The sequence below is a fragment of the Ambystoma mexicanum genome, chromosome 1q (assembly GCF_040938575.1).
Source record: "Ambystoma mexicanum isolate Mex_15411 chromosome 1q, UKY_AmexF1_1, whole genome shotgun sequence".
In the NCBI taxonomy this organism is placed as follows: Eukaryota; Metazoa; Chordata; class Amphibia; order Caudata; family Ambystomatidae; genus Ambystoma; species Ambystoma mexicanum.
In genome coordinates, this window is record NC_090922.1 from 73,926,619 (window position 1) to 73,946,489 (window position 19,871).

At 42.2% G+C, this 19,871-nt stretch overlaps 1 protein-coding gene across 1 annotated transcript in view; it reads right to left on the reverse strand.

Annotated features, from left to right (window-relative positions):
- Positions 1-17,650, reverse strand: part of LOC138525055 (mitochondrial inner membrane m-AAA protease component AFG3L1-like) — a 587,730-nt gene extending 570,080 nt beyond the window's left edge. Inside the window, exon 1 of the mRNA XM_069635555.1 lies at positions 17,419-17,650. Within this exon, the coding sequence (XP_069491656.1) occupies positions 17,419-17,535 (117 nt within the window). The 5' untranslated portion in view covers positions 17,536-17,650. The remainder of the gene's footprint in view (positions 1-17,418) is intronic.
- Positions 17,651-19,871: the final 2,221 nt, after the last annotated feature.

The following is a 19,871-nucleotide window of genomic DNA, read 5'->3' on the forward strand; positions in this document are numbered from 1 at the left end:
GTTGGATGGGATGTTAGGGTCTAGGTTAGGTTTTCTCAGTAGGGCTTCCAACATGAGAACAAAAGAGTCACTGTGGCACTCAATTATTACAGAGTTCCAGCAGCTATAGTGTTGTGTTTCATGTCCTTGCGAACAGGAAAGCAAATGAAAGTTAAAAAAAAATAATAATAAAAAAAAGAAAATAAATAAAAACGCAGCACTCACAGTTGGCTGTCCTCGCCCAATGTTCAAATTATAATGTCCCAGGTTCAGCAGTGTTCTATTCGCCATGTAAAACTGACAGCTAAATAAAGTGAAGTCTCCCTCAGCGCTCGCAGAAGGCTATTTTTGCACAATCTGCAGGTTCAAGAAACTCTAGCAAGGACAGCCTTACTGCTTTCTTTATTCCTGCTTGGGCTGCGAGGATCGCAAGGGCTGCAGTCCCCTCTGCTCACGGAGCCGGGGAAAGAACTTGAGAGAAAGGTCTGGCTCACACACACCAACAGCAAGAGTAGAGCTTGCATGTGCTGCATTCCTTGGCTGAAACCTTCAGCAGCATTCCCCCATGCAATGCTTTGAGACTGTCCCGCCGGCATGTCACCTGCTGCTGCCATTGATTTGGTAGTCCATTCAGCCCCGTCTGAGATCCGGAGTTAAAGGGGCACAGCACACCTTCTGATGTTTTCCACTTCACCCAAGGAAACATTGCTGCGATGCGTTCCGCTTACACTTTCAAATGTGTTCTGAATCTCCGACCTTCTGCTGCCGTCCTCACAGTGTCACTCATGCTGGTAGGATGTACCCCATCCCATCTGAACTCTCGCTGACAAAGGGAAACGCAGAGTCAAGGGCCAAGCATGTTCCCCGCCACGCCCTATGTAAGCGGGCCACGCTGGGCACAGCGAAGATTCCCCTTCTTTCTATCCTTGACGCAGCTTCAAAGTCAGCTCATCTCTCTTCTTGCCAAAAGATCCTCAGTCTTTAGCTTCAGTTCTTACAGCTAATGCCGGCATTTTCAGCAAAGTTGAATTAACTCATGCTGCTCCCGTTGGCTTCTGGAGGAGAAGAGAGGCACAAACACGTCCTAAAGCTACGGTGGCCATCTTGGAATCAACATTTTCACATGCAATCCCAGAGTTGAGCAACTATTTTGTGAAGGCAGGTTTTTATTGCTTACACTCGTAGCACGAATTTTAAAGACTGTCCGGTTAACACAGATCCCTTTAAGAAAGTGAATAAATCAAGCAAGAAAATAGGCACTTTTCCACGCAGGCACCGCACAGACTTTAGTTTGGTTACCAAAGGTAATATTATACATCATCCAAGATACAGTGAGAAGATACGTATGCAACACTTGACACCAGTAATGTGATTTATGCAATATGCTGCCCTTGTGTCAGTTATTATATGGGTCAGTCCATCCCGAACATGTAAAGTACGTTGGAAAGAACACCGGTTTAACATAAGGACAAATAATGTGAACTTGTGTGTGGCAGCCAGGCTCATCTTAGAAGGGAGAGAGGGCTGTAGGTTAGTACTGTGAGAAACCTGGAAGCGTCTCCCTAGCTAGTCCCTGGGGATCTGTCATCCAGGTGGCCAGGACACAGCCATCGCTATTGGATCCAGTTCCTGGTAGTGAACCAGTGAGGGAGGATCACCTGGATGAGGGCGGGGGGGTCCTCTGGGAGTGAGACACCGATGGGTGGGACGCGATATACCCTTCTTTCAACACCTTTTTCCCATCCTACAACTTAGGACATTCAAAACCACTGCCTCTCCCCCTTTTCCGACGCAAAAACTTTCGCACGAGACACCAGAGAACGACTAACACCAGAGCTGTTTACCTGACATGTCCAAATACAAGGGTCAGGCAAAATCAGGCAATTGATCAGAACCACACACACCCGACGGCCCTTTCCCTTCCCCACGGGGATAAAAAGGTGCAGCAAGAGAGGACAGTACGAGCAAGGCAGACGCACGACGAGACCACTATGAAGGCCCGCTAGTTCAAGAGGAGGAGAAAGACGGTGAACATCGAGAGGCTGACATTGAGCAACACAACCTTGCCCCTTCCAATGCAGACCAGCGAAACCTTCACAGAGGAGATAGTAAGACCGAGGACAATAGGCAAAGTGTGCTGCAGCAGATTGTCAACGGTACACGGAGCGTGCCAACGCCGATAAGCGGGAGCGAGGGAAACTCCTGCTACCGTGGTACCAGCATTGACTCCAGTTAGCAGAGGCAAGCCAAGTGGTTCATCACAGCTCTTAAGTCAAGGGGAAAGCCGATAAAAGCAGGGCTATGGTGAGAATGAAAGTCACAAAGTGGCAAATTGAACTAAGTTCAAAGAACTGTAAAAGTGTTAAAGGGAGACAAGCTGCAAAGGGGACATCCACCATGTGGATGTTGCTCTGAGAAACTCTGGTCAATCCCCATATGAGCGAAACTACAGATATGAGAAGGCCGTAGGAGAGCCGCCAAGTTAGGTCAAAGTGGTCATACAGGAGGTCAAGCAAACGTCCCGTACAATTGAAAGCCTTTGATCTAAGAACTTTAAAGAAAGCACGGAAAGTGAATCCCTCCATAGCCACAAGGAAAGGGAAGTGAATCCCGCAATCTTTGAAAGCAAAGTGAATGTGAAGCTGGCAAGAGAAAACCCGGAAGAGGGATGCCAGAAGAGGCGCAAGGTCTAAAGTCCCAAGATACAGTGTGTTGACAAACGTGAAACTGGAAAGAGGGATGTCCACTGGAACAGTTTGTAAATCGTGAACAAGAAAAGCCATTGTGAACCCGGAGGAGGGAGGCTGAAAGTAAAGAGGGGTCAGCGCCAGTAAGAGTGGGACCAAGGGGTGAAGAATTCTCACCCAACGTGAACTGTGTGATGTTTGATTATTTGCTGAATCCATTAAGCCTCAAAGGCAAGAGACTTTGAGAGTGTAAGATACTTGGCCATCGAGGCTTCTGATAAACTGGAACAGACCTGTCGACTCGTGCTGGAAATGCACGAGTGTGTAGTGTGTTCCAAGATCCCACTTTACCCCATGCTCAAAATGTGGGGAAGGGAGACCCACGCTACCACATCCTGACATATTTGTTAACTGCTCTTTTCTTGACTATCATCCCACACCCTTTTTTTGTATTGGTTGTAAGGTTTGACAATAGGTTTCCTAGTATAGGCCCTTTTTATTTGACACGACACCACTAGGACTGCCTTATTTTCATTTGATGGCCGATGCTTGCTCCCATCTTAGATTTGGCATTTTTCCAACCTGCATACAGTTTAATGAACACCCTTAAACACAATACGTAGGGTATACAAACTAAGGTGTACCCCTATTAAGAACAGCATTCAGCAGTTCAAGGGGAGTCAAACCTAAAGTTGTACATTCAGAAAGGCAATATGCTATTCTTGATTAATAAAACCAGTTTACTTTCGTTACAATAAGTAATTCAAGGGCAGTAGACCCAATTGGTCAGAATATACAGTGCTATTCAGTTGAAGACACACTTAATTAGAACACTGTTACAAGGATCTCTTGTCAAGTGGCACAGCGAGTAGAGCGCCCGCTTTGACACCCGTGCAGAGCCTGTTAACGCAGGTTCGAATCCCGGCAGGGCCAAACTCAGCCTTTCATCCTTCCGAGGTCGATAAATGAGCACCACACACCGTGGGTAATAATAAGCAGCGCTCAGATACCTGAGGGTTTGTAGCGCTATATAAAAGCCTAAAAGCCTAAAGCAACACATGTAACTTTCTATCAAGAAAGGATACAGTTACATTACCAGTATTACTTTTATAAACACAGTTCAGAGCTAGTAAAGGAACTCAAACTTTCTGGAGGGGCTACAAGCAACTCAAAGAATCAAAGACAAGTGCACTAACAATTCAGAGAAAGCAAACCCCAATTACAGTTTCTGAAGAGCAACAGCTTTTCAAGGTCACTATAACCTATTGGTATATAGACGCATTAAACTAGTTCTATTACAGTAATAGTCAGTTTAAGCAATGATACGTTTCAAAAGTGTAAGGCAAGTAGGAACTTGACCATTTTAGAAGTGCTCTAAATCAGTTCAGGGAAGGCATAACAACTATACACTTTCAGGAAGAACAATGTATTTCAAGGTGGGTAAATCCTTTTGGTAAGCTTTTACACTCATTCACTTTACAGATGATAAAACACTTCCAACACTATTACTTTTTAGAAGAGTGAAACGCAATCCAAAGCTAGTAAAATAACGTGTATACTTGTTAGAGGAGTAACAAGCAACTTAAGGTAAGTATCAACATAAAAGGCACTTTGTAACTTATTCTATTACAGAACCAAAGTTATTCAACAACTCATTTACAAGTAGGTACATTTAACACTTGTTATATATTTCAAGACGGAAGCCTTATCAAAGTCCTTCCCTAATTCTAGTGAAAAAATGGATAACACACTAAGCACACCCAATCTTATTGCGTATTAGTCGTATACATTTTATCAAGAGATTGTAACAAATGTTGGGTTAAGTCAAGGTGCAGGGGAGAGGTGCTCAGCCTTGGTACCTAGGCTGGAGATAAAGGACAAAAAGAGAATGTTTTCCTAATAGGAAAGCTTCGTCCCCTGCACACTATCTAGAAGGCCAGAGCGTAATGGTAATTAGAGAGTTAGGTGGCATATAAGACAGGTTAACACCCTTAATTAACAAAGATGTAAAAACTTTTTAGGTATCTTAAATATATTCGGAATCTCACCAAAGAATTCAATTTGACAATTTCAAAGATATATTCAAAAACAATACAATTTATTATTCATACAAAAATAGTTGGCCCAACGCGTTTCGAGTTGCAAAGACTCTTCATCAGGGGCATGTTTTCTTCATCTATAACATTTCTATAAAGAAAATAAACTTTTTTAATGTAAACAATGTATTAAATAAAAATTTTCTACTAAAAAAAAGCAATCTTCAGAGAACAACTCAATTTTAAAGGCATCTCAGAATTACAGAATGTTACCCAATTTCCGAAGTTGTGTACTGTGCAGTACATCGTTTTTATGGACTTCATAATGTAGAAATTCCCTTATCCATGTATTTATTTCTATGGCTTGTGCATAGTTAAGGCTTCCTAATCTATAACCATCAAGTGAAAGTCTCAGTGTCCTAATTATTTATCTCGCTGGTGCATGAAAATCACCACTTAAGGCTGATGAACTTAAATGCGCTAAGCCTTATTAATACCAACACAAGGTTAGGTTAGTAGAACATATAACAAGTGATTAAGTTACATAATCCCCTAGGGATCTGCTTATGTATATAATAAGCTGTTATAAAATCTTACCGCTTTAAAAATAGCCAAGGTAGATGGAATATCTTCAGTGGCCATTGATGGCGTTTGACTTGTGGTTGCTTAACAACGCTTTTCATTTATTCATGGCTTGGAGAGTTTCATAGTCTGGATAGCTAAGGTCAAAATGAGAGAATAGCTATCAAAGTACATAAAAAATGGTTGCTGATAGTCAGACATGAAAACAAGTGGGAGACACTTACACATCATGGGTCTTAAAAGTGGTCCAGAAGATGGAATGACCAATCAAGTGTCACTGAATCTCCTTTCTGATTTACAGCTCGTTCTGCAGGACTGTTCATAAACAGTCAGCATCCAAGGAAGATACCCTGTGGAGCCAAGGTGGAGAAGGATAAGTATAAAGTGATTTAAGGTAAACTGGCAAAAATATATTTTTTGACCTTATTTCAAATTTTAGCTTTATAGCCAAAGGAGAATGGGTACGTGTTCTATTTTGTTTATATTCAAAAGAAAAGTGCAAGTTTAAAGGTCGGTGATGGCAAATTAACATACTTTTGTTTCTTTTTAGTAGATGCCTCACGAGGAGCGGCTTGTGGTCGGACTGAAGCTGACGACGCGTCTGCCATTTTGGGACAACAAGTGTCTTTATATACGATTGTGTCATATGACATCACTCGCGCATGCTCGAGTGACGTCACTGTCATTTTTTTGAGATGTGTGACTTTTTCGCGCACGCGCGATCAACGCTGTAGTGTTGTGATGGGCAACCGTGGTTCGCAGAGAAGGATGGAGACATTCCTCTCTGTAGGCTATGCCGCTCCTGTATTAATGTGCACTACTGCAATTAGATGTAAAGAAAGCGGGCCGCATTTGGAAATAATTCAAGACTAAGTGACATCATTCGCGCATGCGCGAGCAACGTCATAAGGGTTTTTACTCGTGGGGGAGTGAGAGGCACTAATGTAAATAAACCAGTAATGGTATAGTGTATACCAGAATTTAGCCGGGATCTTCCGTTGATAACCTAACAAAAAAAATATATGATGATCTTTGAACAATTGTCTGCCTGATACAGATAGGCAGAAATGCCTGCAAGAGTGTGGGCGCTAGCCCAACAGTTAGTTAAGTATCATACATAGTAATAGTTAGAAACATCACATGGTACATGCTTGTTCATAAGAATGTTCAGAAATGGTCTGTCTGTTGTAAACTGGCAGAAATGCCTAAAAACAGTGTGGGTGTTAGCCCAATGGTAAGTTTTAAGTCCCGTACATAGTAGCAGTTAGGGTCATCACTCATTACATGCCAGTATATGGATGTTTAAAAATAGATTTCTGGATATAAATAATTAAACATTTTTTCACATGGTCTACATGCAAATGACTCATACTCTATGACTATTTGATAATCCTCGGGCATTGGGTTGTTGCTATCCCAATATCATGGGTGTACAATCTTTGTAAAAAGCATCTGAAAAGCATTCTCATAAAGATAAATAACAAGAATATGGACAGTGGACAGTATAACCAGTAACACAATTGGGTAGTTTTAGTCAAGATTTCTAATCCAACCTATATTGACCCGGTAAAGCATATGGGTAACAAGGTTATTTGATGGGAGAATTAAAGAACAAAAGAGCAGTGAAGACCCTACTAGTTAAGCCAATAGGAGGGGTAGATTTTATTTAGAGGAATGGTCCAAGGTAATAGTCTTCGTTCATACCTAGGGGGGTCATGGCATCAAGTCGTTGGATCCAAAATGGTTCCCTTTGCGAAAGTTGTTTTTGTAGGTCACCACCTCTTGGGAGTGGGTGTAGTACTTCCAGTATAATCATTTTCATTTGTGAAATGTTATGGTTGTGGTCCCATTTCTGCCTATCTGTATCAGGCAGACAATTGTTCAAAGATCATCATATATATTTTTTGTTAGGTTATCAACGGACGATCCCGGCTAAATTCTGGTATACACTATACCATTACTGGTTTATTTACATTAGTGCCTCTCACTCCCCCATGAGTAAAAACCCTTATGACGTTGCTCGCGCATGCGCGAATGACGTCACTTAGTCTTGAATTATTTCCAAATGCGGCACGCTTTCTTTACATCCAATTGCAGTAGTGCACATTAATACAGGAGCGGCATAGCCTACAGAGAGGAATGTCTCCATCCTTCTCTGCGAGCCACGGTTGCCCATCACAACATTACAGCGTTGATCGCGCATGCGCGAAAAACGTCACACATCCCAAAAAAATGACAGTGACGTCACTCGCGCATGCGAGAGTGACGTCATATAACACAATCGTATATAAAGACACTTGTCCCAAAATGGCAGACGCGTCGTCAGCTTCAGTCTGACCAGAAGCCGCTCCTCGTGAGGGATCTACTAAAAAGAAACAAAAGTATGTTAATTTGCCATCACCGACCTTTAAACTTGCACTTTCCTTTTGTATATAAACAAAATAGAACACGTACCCATTCTCCTTTGGCTATACAGCTAAAATTTGAAATAAGGTCAAAAAATATATTTTTGCCAGCTTCCCTTAAATCACTTTATACTTATCCTTTTCCACCTTGGCTCCACAGGGTATCTTCCTTGGATGCTGACTGTTTATGAACAGTCCTGCAGAACGAGCTGTAAATCAGAAAGGAGATTCAGTGACACTTGATTGGTCATTCCATCTTCTGGACCACTTTTAAGACCCATGATGTGCAAGTGTCTCCCACTTGTTTTTATGTCTGACTATTAGCAACCATTTTTTTTTTATGTACTTTGATAGCTATTCTCTCATTTTGACCTTAGCTATCCAGACTATGAAACTCTCCAAGCCATGAATAAATGAAAAGCGTTGTTAAGCAACCACAAGTCAAACACCATCAATGGCCACTGAAGATATTCTATCTTCCTTGGCTATTTTTAAAGCGGTAAGATTTTATAACAGCTTATTATATACATAAGCAGATCCTAGGGGATTATGTAACTTAATCACTTGTTATGATATGTTCTACTAACCTAACCTTGTGTTGGTATTAATAAGGCTTAGCGCATTTAACTTCATAAGCCTTGAGTGGTGATTTTCATGCACCAGCGAGATAAATAATTAGGACACTGAGACTTTCACCTGATGGTTATAGATTAGGAAGCCTTAACTATGCACAAGCCATAGAAATAAATACATGGATAAGGGAATTTCTACATTATGAAGCCCATAAAAACTATGTACTGCACAGTTTACAATTTAGGAAATTGGGTAACATTCTGTAATTCTGAGATGCCTTCAAAATTGAGTTGTTCTCTGAAGATTGCTTTTTTTTGTAGAAAATTTTTTATTTAATACATTGTTTACATTAAAAATGTTTATTTTCTTTATAGAAATCTTATAGATAAAGAAAACATGCCCCCGATGAAGAGTCTTTGCAACTCGAAACGTGTTGGGCCAACTATTTTTGTATGAATAATAAATTGTATTGTTTTTTAATATATCTTTGAAATTGTCAAATTGAATTCTTTGGTGAGATTCCGAATATATTTAAGATACCTAAAAAGTTTTTACATCTTTGTTAATTAAGGGTGGTAACCTGTCTTATATGCCACCTAGCTCTCTAATTACCATTAGGCTCTGGCCTTCTAGATAGTGTGCAGGGGACGAAGCTTTCCTATTAGGAAAACATTCTCTTTTTGTCCTTCCCCAATTCTAGAGCATGAGTTCTCAGTGGCAGTAGAGGGACACACTAGTGGCCTAGGAGTCTGCTGTAGGCAAGTCAGGATAGGGTTCAGTTGCAGGAAAGTCAGGGATACAGAGGACCTCTCTTCAGACAAGTAAGGAGTTCATTGAAAAGTGGTTAATGACTTCACAGAAGGCTCCCTATATGCATTCCAGCATTAGGCGTGGGCGAACGGTATGGGCAAACTCCTAAACACTGGAATCACCCACTCAGCCTCACAGGATTCACACAAGACTTACGGTAAGTATCACCCAAGCCAACACAGTACCTCAGCAGAAAGGAAGAGCTTCTGGGTGGATGCCTTCAGGATGCAGCGACACAGGACCCTGTTCTTGGGTTCTCGGTCTGGAGACTGAAGAAATGGACACTGAAGGGAAACTGGTGACAGTCATCAATTGGGGAGACTTCCAACAAAGGATTCTTCTCAACTTCTCGCGGCTCTGTGAATTTTGCGCCCTTTTACAGGTACCTGATGAAGAACTAATTTTGCTGGTTGGATTCACTTCACTAATCTGGTCAGGGGACTTCAAGGATTCAAATACCATCTCTGGAGGTCCAGTAGGAGTCCACCAAAGTTAAAATCGGAAGACGTTGCACTGCAATCGAGGTTCCCTGGTATTGGCGTTTTGCACCCTAGAAAGGTCACAGCACGTCCAGGGATGGCTCATTTTCCAGGTCTTCTCAAGACTAGTAGATCTCACCAGTCTCTGGATAGGAGTCATCGCATTCAGGACCCGCTTGGAAGGAAGGGTTACTTCAGGCACCGTTTACACAACAGACTCTCTGGTTGCTGGAAATGGTTACAGCCGTTGTTTCTTCATCTTCCTCTTCGGATTTGGTTCCAGTGGTCGACTTGTCAGCAGACCCTAGGATCGGAGTATTCATCAGGAAGTAGAGCACAACTTCTGCAAACTCTTCCAGCAGTTTACATAAAGGGGTGGTCTGGCTATCCAATCAGGACAGCCAGCTCTCCAGTAGGATTGGGTTCCTTTCAGGCAAGGTGAAAGGCAAAGGACTGCAGAGCTTTGGACTCCTCCCTCACTTCCTTCTCAGACACTGGAGGCTCAGCAGGGAATACAACAGATTCCTGCTGAAGACAAAACTTCAACCAGGGTCTTTCCCGCGGGACGGCAGAAGACCCAAGAAACAAAAAGCAAACAAGAAATGGTGAAAAAAGAAGGAGCCCACCATTCTAGCAGAATAGTTGTCACAGGTTTCCCCCCTTCTCACCTGTCTATGTTGCCTGATGTCCTCTTTAGGTGGAGTCTTCTTTCGTATGGTTCGGGACTTAAATAAGCCTGCTCGGCCGTCCTCGGCTTCCAGATTACGTTCAGGTTCGATGTCCAGGATCACGGGAAACTCCGGGAGTATTCAAGAAGGAGTTGGGGGGCACGCGGAAGCGTCGCAGGGATTCCGGGAAGTTAGGAAAGAAGTCGGGAGAAGGGAATCCAGGGGCCAGGGAATAGTAAGTAGCACTAGAGAAGGTTCGGAGCACACGTCCGATCACAGCTAGTACTAGCGTTGAGACGCGCGGACGCGCGGGTGTGGCTTCTTTATAGAGGACGCTGCGTAGAACGTGAAGACTGGCGAGCAGCGTTCCGAGCTTGCCGCCATGTTGGTAGTATTACTGAGTGTAAGCCCCGACGTGTCAGGGACCAGAAGGCCCAGAAGGGGCGAGTTCGATGGTTCATGACAATAGTGACCCTCCTGTACTGCAGCTGATTTGACAGCCTGCGAATAATAATGATAAAAAGTGATTAAAGTAGTTCCACTGACCACAGCCATTCAATATAACCTGCAATTGTAACAAAAGTGTTAGCAGGTCAGTGAGAATGGAGATAGGGTGCATCTCTCCACATAAGGTTGGGTGTGCCATCTCACTATATAAAATGTAAATGGGATGGGAATCCCACTTTACTTCCTGGGAACATAGTTTACCAAAGAGGTAATGAGAGAAATTAAAAAGGAAAGCCCAAAGAGGCAACCCAGCCTAAGTCCAAAAGTGTATAACTATAAATCCAAACACACACTATGGAGAGACATGCAAAGGTCACCCATAAAAAAGAGTAAAAGACTAGGTGGAAAAAGATTCACACTCACCTAGGGACAAGAGAAAAGAATCAAGTCCAAGAAAAATGTTCTGGGGTGGACACAGGTCAGGAAGATTTATCACATTTATGAAAATCTTACCTAAGAGACACCATTTTTTTATGTTAACAGAATTTGACACATACAGGATGTGCATTCTTGATAGGATATACGTTCTTGATGATTGCGGAATCCATTAGAGATTACATGTGCATAGAATATATATTCTTGATGTATTTTTGTACAGAATACTATTTTGCACAAAACTGTGGATTAATTTACAAGTGTTATAACTATGCCACAACGTCATAACGTTTTCAACGCAATGATGTTCATCAAAGTTTGCAAATCTTTTCGGCATTACTTCGAAGTCATATATAGAAAAAGTTGTATGGACATTTCTTAAGATTAGGTTCCTTTATTAGAGACTGATGTATGGAATATCTGGTACAGAATTGCTTGTTCTCGTCAGTATGCACCAAGACAAGCACACCAGTAATGTTTTTTTGTTTACAGTTATAAAGCGCTTCATCTTTGCATTATGATGTCATCACGTCTTGGAAATGCATGCGATTTCCTGCAGTTTGACTTTATTTCAGACTGCGGTTAAGTTCTGCTTTGCATAAAAGGGAGACTTTTTTCAAAATAGAAAGTAAGTGTGTCAATTCATACTAATCTTTATTTCTCTCATCTCCTTTGGTGTTTTTCAGATTTGGATTATAGATTTTGCCCTGTTGATGGAGTCCAAAATGCATTGGCTTCAGTTATGTCTGGTTCCTCTTAACTGCGAATGGATTTTGTTACATTAAAATCTTGACCGCATCATACTTTGATGCACATGAAGATATTTTTCAAAACACCTTCCATGTTTTGATTACTGTTCAAGTAACTTTTCAGCACAATTTTGTGAGCACACAGGATTCCTTGCGCAATTTCCAGCATATATTTGTACAGATTATGTTGCCTACAGTGACATAGATATTTACTGTTGTGATCCTTGATCATTGAAAAGTGATATTTTAAAACAGAATCCAGAGCTGAAAACGTTACAATATTTGTGTTTGAGGTTTTTAGGAGATTAAGTAACAATGGGGGTCATTCTGACCCTGGCGGTAAGGGGTTAACGGCACCGTTAAGGATGCCGGTGCCGTTAACCCCCTACCGCCGCATTCCGAGGTCCCTTAGCGGGTCCCACCAGGGCAAGCTGGTTTTACCAGCCGCCCTTAGCAGGAACCGCCATGGCTACCTCCAAACTCAGAATGATCCCCAATGTGTTGATCCCTTAATGGTGAATGTGTTAAACAGAACAGTAAAATAAAACGCAACAAATAACCAATATTTAAGATGAACTAGGTCTTGTTACTGCACCTCTAACCACGCATAGATCATTTGATTGTTTATGTCAATATTACATTTTTGTTTAAATTACAAATGATAAAAAAGTGTAACTGTTAGCCGAGAGGAGAGAAGACAGCAAACTGTCAAAGTAAACTGCTGAATTAACCAAATAATCTTAGACAATGCAATATGCCAAAAAGATCGTAATGACCATCTGTCATCAATGCTTTGCACCGCTAAAAAACAGTATTAAGGAGTCCTATAGCTTTATTCTTAACACATCTGTGTACTGACGTTGATGGCCACATGCGTCCTAAAACGCTAGGTGGACATTCCTGTCACCTTCTGGTTATCTCGCTCACTTAGTGCTGTCTCTAGCAGCCAATAGTGATGTTTTAGGGGTCTTTTTAATTAGATTATATCCCCAACACAATAGTCAACCAGTTTCAGCAGTATTTGGTCATTTAACTGCCTTCTTCCGGACTGGAAAACTTCCCTGGTATGGGAAGCTTCTAAATTTGTAAATGGAGTGTCATAATCGCTCTCGCATAAGCACTTGAGAGCATTATTTCAATCATCTGTATGGAAGACAAAATAAAAGAGAAACAGAAGTTCTCTTTTTCTTGAGACTATAAGAGTCAGAGTGTGACACGACTACATTTGTTGGAAGTGGTGGATGGAAACTCACCCACTCATTACCTCTAGCTGGTTTAGAAGTTGTATTTTAGGGGACGTCACCCCGTCATATACATACTGCCAATGCATTTCTAGTACTTATCATAGATGAGTGTTGCGGGACATCTTTAAAAGAGCATATTATTCATGTTTATACATCTCCCAGGTGCATATTAATCAGGGATGTGTTGTGTACAAAGCGATGAGTGCAATACACGGTTTACTGCATATTTTAAATCGTTCTGCCATATCGTACCGCAGAATTCGCCAAGTCAAAAAGAAAAATACGCTCTCCCCCTAGATACTGATAGAAGTTCTGCATATTTCTGCCATTCCATTTATGGGGAGACAATGAGCATGCTTCCCATGGTGTCAAAAGGAACACAACCTGTGTGTGATGGTTGACTGCAGAGACCAGGAGATCGTTGAATGTATGGAGCCACACGTAACACTGCCAGATGTTGCCACAGAATCCCCTCATTCTGCACAATTTGGTATGTTCTAAATTTGAAAATCCAGCTTTGTTTCAAACGTAGCAATTTGATGTTGATGTCACCTCCCCTCTGTGGTGGTTTGATTTGTTCCAGTTTGGTCCACTTTAAGTCTACTTCAGTGTGATTTTGTTTTTAAAAAAAATGGTCTACCAGCGGAACAGGGGTCTTTTTGGTCCTAATGCAAGATTTGTGTAGGATTATACATTTTTTCACTGGCCTCTGAGGTCATGCCAACATATTGTAGTCCACACCGGCATGTAATCAAATATATTACATTTCTGGAATTGCAGTTTTTGGGACCAAAGAGTTTTCCAGCCAATATAAATAGATGAGCTCTGATTCGTTTTTTCACACACCAAGCAGGAGCCACATAGATGGTGTCCTCTGGTCCTCGGCAAGGACCATAAAGTGGATTGGTCCAGTCCTGTGGTTTGATCACCTTAATAGGAATGAACTAGTGAGTCTCTAAGATTCTTCATTTTCTTTAGCGCAAATCTTGGTGGACAGGTTTGACTGGACCCAACATTCAAAAAAGGCCACAGTCTTTCCTCTAAGCTTCAGGTGCTGATGAAGAGTAATATCACAAGGTATATTCCTACCTCTTTTGTAAGCAAGACTGTTCCAACAGTTATTTGGGTACCCACGTGAATGTAGTTTAGAAGCAAGATGTTGAGCATGATGGCCATATTCTTCGCGACTCGAGCAATTCCTGCAGTTTCAGGGGTATTGGCCAAATGGTTAATTCTCCCAGAGGTGTTGAGGATGGTAGCTAGTATAGAGGATGATAGCTAGTATAGAGCAACAAGAAATTGCGATCTGTGGTTTTCTAATACACTATTGTGGAGGACTCCGTTTTCTCCTTTAATCAAGAGGTCCAGAAACTGTATTGCGCTCTTGGTAACATTTCTGATAAACATCAAATAACTGTTCTGGGCATTAATCCAAGTGTGAAAGTCGGTTAAAGAAGATTCGTCTCCTTTGAAGATAACAACAATGTCATCAATGTAAATGGCTCACACCAGGAGCTGATCTTTAAACGGATTATTAAAATCTATGCGTTCCTTTTTAAATTCTGCAAGGTATACATTTGTCAAACTCAGGGCAAAAGTCACTACCATTGCTGTACCTGATGTCTGCTCGTAAAATTGATCATCAAATACAAAGAAATTCTTGGTTAGAGCCAACTCAGCCAGTTGCAAAATAAACTGGTCAGGGATCACCATATCAGGTATTTGCTCTTCCAGAATTCTTTGAATTACCATCGGCGCCTGCACCTGCGGTATGCTCGTGTAGAAGGATTCAATGTCGAAAGTGACTAACAATGGAGTTGCATCATGGAAAAGACTTGTGTTCACTAAATTGGACATAGCAGTGGAATCCTTAACGTAGAATTTGGTTTTTGGTAGCTATCTTTGAAGAAGAAAAAGAAAAAATTGTGATAATGGTTCCAAAATGGATTCTATTCCTGACACAATGGGACGGCATCGGGGAGGGTCAATTGTTTTATGTATGTTAGATGGAGCATAAAAATCTGGAATTCTTTGATTTCTAGGTGTAGGAAATGCTGCTTCATTGTTCCTGATAAACCCTTCTGCCTAAGAGGGCTATGATTCTGCAAAGGATTTGTGTGGGGTCACCAGGTAGCAGGCTACATGGGTCTATCATTGAGCAAAGTGTTGGCAATTAGAAGGTAGTCATTGGTATTCATAACTAGTATGGCTCCACCCTTGTGTGCTGGTTTTATAGTGATTGCAGTATTCAACAGGCTGGCGATAGCTTCCCCCGATCTACTCTTGTACAATTGTTATATGGTGTTCTCATTTGGGATTCCAATTTTTCCAGACTTTTGAACAGTGCTTTTTTTCAAAATGGATGGTATATTTGTCTATTGCGGCCAAATGCTGATCTTCCTGATCTGTTGGCAGTGTTCTATTCGGGTCTGAAATGTGTCATGCATCGCAGTTGGAACAAATGACAAACCCTTTTGAAGGACTCATAGTTGTTCTGCAGTGAATTGGTAATCCAAGAGGTTTACCACAAGTAATTATGGGGTGTGTACCTGCCCCGTGCCCGGCTGTGTATAATTCAGGGAGAGTTATCCTGCTAACTGCTGCATACTAAAAAAGGGGCATTGACAGATGTAGTGGGGGCCTCCTGGAAGTCCACAGGTTTTTCTTGGTTTCTGGCACTCACTGAGGTTTCTTCACTGTTGGACGTAACTGGTTAGTGTCTTTGTCAGAGTTATAGCTTGAAAAGCTCCAGTTATTGAATCTCAGAGATGTACACCTTGTTAAATTATTATTGATGTTCTTTTGCCCACCCTGGTGCGAAACAGTATTCAATACTCTGAGAAAACCGCCTTAAATACAACTTGTAAACCAGCTAGAAGTAATGAATGGGCGAGTTTCACTTCAAAAAATGTAGTTGTGTCACACAACTGACTCCTATAGTCTCATGAAAAATCAGAGAAAACTTTGTTTCCCTTTTGTATTGTCTTCCCTACAGATGATTAAAATCACACTCCTAAGTGCTTATCCAATAGAGATTATGAAACAGCATTTATGAATTTAAAAACTCCCCATACCAGGGGAGTTTTCTAGTCCTGAAGAAGGCGGTTCAATGACCAAATGCTGCCAAAAACCAGTGCCGGGGGATATAATCCAATTAAAAAATAACCCTATAAAATCACAGTAAACTGCTAGACAGAGCACTAAGTGAGCGAGATACCCAAAAGGTGACTAATGTCCACCTCAGGTTTTATGAGCCAGTTGGCCCTTTTGTAACTACAATAAACAGATGTGTTAAGAATAAAGTTATAGGACTCAACTTAATACAGTTTGACATATTGCTGGTTGAGAAATCTATCATCACTGGTGTCTCTCCTCAAAATCTAAAGTAAACCGGTTTAAATTCTCTTGCTATCCCCTTTCCTTAAATAGGCGGCCCACCCCCTTCTCCCAAGGAAAGGCGGCACACATGAGGGACAGCAGAGTGTTTCGATTAGGCCAAGACAGTGGCTTTTTCAGCACCTTTACAATTAAGAAAACGTGACAAAACTGAGGAAATCGCCTTTTCACCTTTTTGCATTTTGAAAAAAAGCGTAAATGCTGTTTGCGACTTACGCGTGGCAGACAGCATTTGTAATCCACCTGCTTTTTGCAGTTACAAAAGACAGGCAGGATCCGTGTAACTCTACTGTACTAATACTTATGCAAGCGTAAAAGTGTCTCGTTTCGCAAAACGAACTTTTTTTGCAGGTGGATCAGAAATGCAAAATAGAATTCATATCCAGTTTCATGTACCCACTCCACCTGCAAAAAAGCTGCACACCCTGGCATAAACCTTTTACGCCAGGTTGTAAAACCTGTTTTTTGCACTGCATGGGGTTTGGGAAATGACCCCCGGTCACTGCCTGAAGGAGCAGAACCTCCATCCCACAGGGCAATGGCTCAGTAAAAGACATTGGCCACATAACATAAGTGATCACTGAAGGATCATGATCTCATGCCCCACTTATATAAAATAGGAAAGTCCAAAGCAGGCTACACAATGAGATATTGACCCCATGTGCATACATGTCGCGCAAAGCGCAATACTTCACTCAACAGCCAAGGGCACTTAAAGGTGATATAGATGGCATGGGGCTACTTGGCCACTCCGTGCCACACACTCAGCGAAGGTACACAGCCCCCTCTATTTGATATATCACATGGTATTAGTGAAATATCTGAGTGTTCTGTGTCTGTGACACACATCACACGTAAGGGGCTATCAGCTTACCTCCCATTAGAGCCAATTCAGTCTCCTTCAAAAAGACACAGCCCAAACACTTACCTGCCGCGGTCCCATCGTGCGGGACAAGCACCCGCGACTGCTGAGGAGAAGCGGCGCAAGTGGCAGCCTGAGGACCCTGGAACCTGCGGCCGCCATCCACACAATCCTGTAACTCATGGTGACTAGCAAGATCTATACGGGCACCTTTCTATCAAGAGCGGTCTAGTCTGTGTGTGACTTCTTGTTCTCGTTAGAGGAACGGACCTTTCAACGCGTCCACATCAGGGGACGTACAATACAACGTAATACTTCGAGGTTATCTAACTCGCGGGATTGTGGGCGCATGCGGCTTAATGAAGTCTCGACAACTGACACGTGAGCGAGCTTTCCTCTTAGCCCGATATAGACCTAGGGCGCGCTCCTTCCTGAGAGGATCATTTACTAAGCAGACGGGTCTTCGTGGGACTTTCTACATGGCTGTTATGTTTTCTAATTGTAAACTGTGGACAGTGTAGAGATAGAGTGGCCAACTTTTCTAAATCACTTTTCAGGACACTCTACGCCCGGAGGCTCAAAAATGGTTTGTAGCGCGCAACATTTCATACAGCGCCATTCGTTCGCACCACCATATGGATAATTTTGTTTACATATGACTGATGTTTAAATGTCCTGTCCTGCTGGCCATCTATGTATGCTCAGAGAATGTTGGTGCTTGGAATGACTGACAGCGCAGGAGAATGTTGATGAGTATTTGCTGTTGAGCCTTCTGTGAGTGTCAGTTGGGGGCCTGGGTGAGCTGGTGTGTGTGAGGGTGGGTGGTCTGTCTCATTGTATATAACTAAGATAAACCTATACCTGTATGTATATAAATAAAGCTTACCTACATCACAACAATGACACTTAAAACACATAGTTTGAAGCTTGCTACAAGAACACCACCACACAAGCAAATATTAAAAATATCAAGAGAAACGTAGATACCGCCCAGTGGCAGATTTAAGGCAAAGGGCCCAGTTGGCAGCACCTGGCAGGGCCCTAAATGGGCGGGTTGTGGAGGCAGAGTTTTGGGTGGGCGGAGTTAATTGTGGTCACAGTGCACAATAGCGAACTTTATGGACAAAAGCAATTTTTTTATTAAGTTCAGTTACCTAGGGGTCTGAATAACTGGAAACTGCTGGGCCTTCTCATTAGGCTTTGCCATCAATGCTAAATATTGTATGCCTAGAGAACATACGTGTACTTGTCACAGAAAAGTGATGTCATTCTGTTTGTGTGGGCGTTGCTGCAGCCACGCATTGCAAAACGGCAGAATTGCATAGCATTAAGCTTTTGCTGCACGGGTTGGAGAGAGAAAACCTCGGATCTGTATAAGGGTGTACTAGTATGGAATTACAGAGCCCTTTACAATAGTGTACTTAAGATGCAAAACAGATCAAAATGGACTGTGTTAAAAAACAAACAAGAAGATAATTGAGCAAGAAGATAATTGAGGTTTGTGATAACAGTGTGATGAGCTGCTTGTGATTGCAGCAGGACCAGATGCTGTATCTATTAGTTTATTTGTTTTTTTTCCCCAAAATATGATAGAATGCAGTAACACTCCACAACCATACCACACCCCATATGTGCCCGATTTACAAAATGTTTCCAATGGGATTTTGGGCTGTGCTCCGTAAACTTCCTAAATGAAGGAAAAGTAAAAAATAAAATTGCAACACAGAATAACGTGCTTATGTGAATTGTCGTAATATTTAAAAACCATCGCATTGCAGCATGTATTTTGAAGGAGATACTGACATTTGTATATAACAAAGCCTGTGACAGCTAACATGCAAAACACGCCACAAGAACAACGTTGTTTTTATTTTTTTCAGTGACCAAACCCCTCTTCATTTCGCACCAACCTTGTTTGGCTTTGTTAATACTGTGAAAGCTGTCACATAAAAGCCTGCCATGTTCCCTCAGGGCTGACAAACGGTGTTAAGATCCACAATGAGCCACACGGTGATGGCACGTGTGCTCTCTGGCAGCAGTCAGGGGGAAAGCGAGCAGAGAACTCGCCACTGCAAAGCAGGCCCCTCAAGCAGAAAGGGCCCCACCCCTTCCACACAGCACAGGGGCCCGCTCGCCATTTGTCTGTCTGACAACGGTTAGATCTGCACTGATACCGCCCCAGCACTCAAGCCTGACAATTCCACAGGGGACTGCGTGAGAGGCCTGGTCACACCATTTTAAGTGGTGACCGCCCTAGGTGATCCTTCAATCGTCTCCTCTCTGCATCTCAGACTGGGAATAATGCGCAGCCAAAAAGGCAAAGGAAACGCTCATTAAAGGACTGAACTGATAAATCTCCAGATGGAAGAGTCAGTCAGTGACATATGGTTTAGTGAAAAAATAACCCACATCGAGTGCCCGCTTCTTACTCTATGTTCACAAGAGAACTTTTAAGGCAGTGAGGTAACTGTTACTTTTGATAACCTGATTTGTGGGCAGGTGAATAAGCTCATCACTGC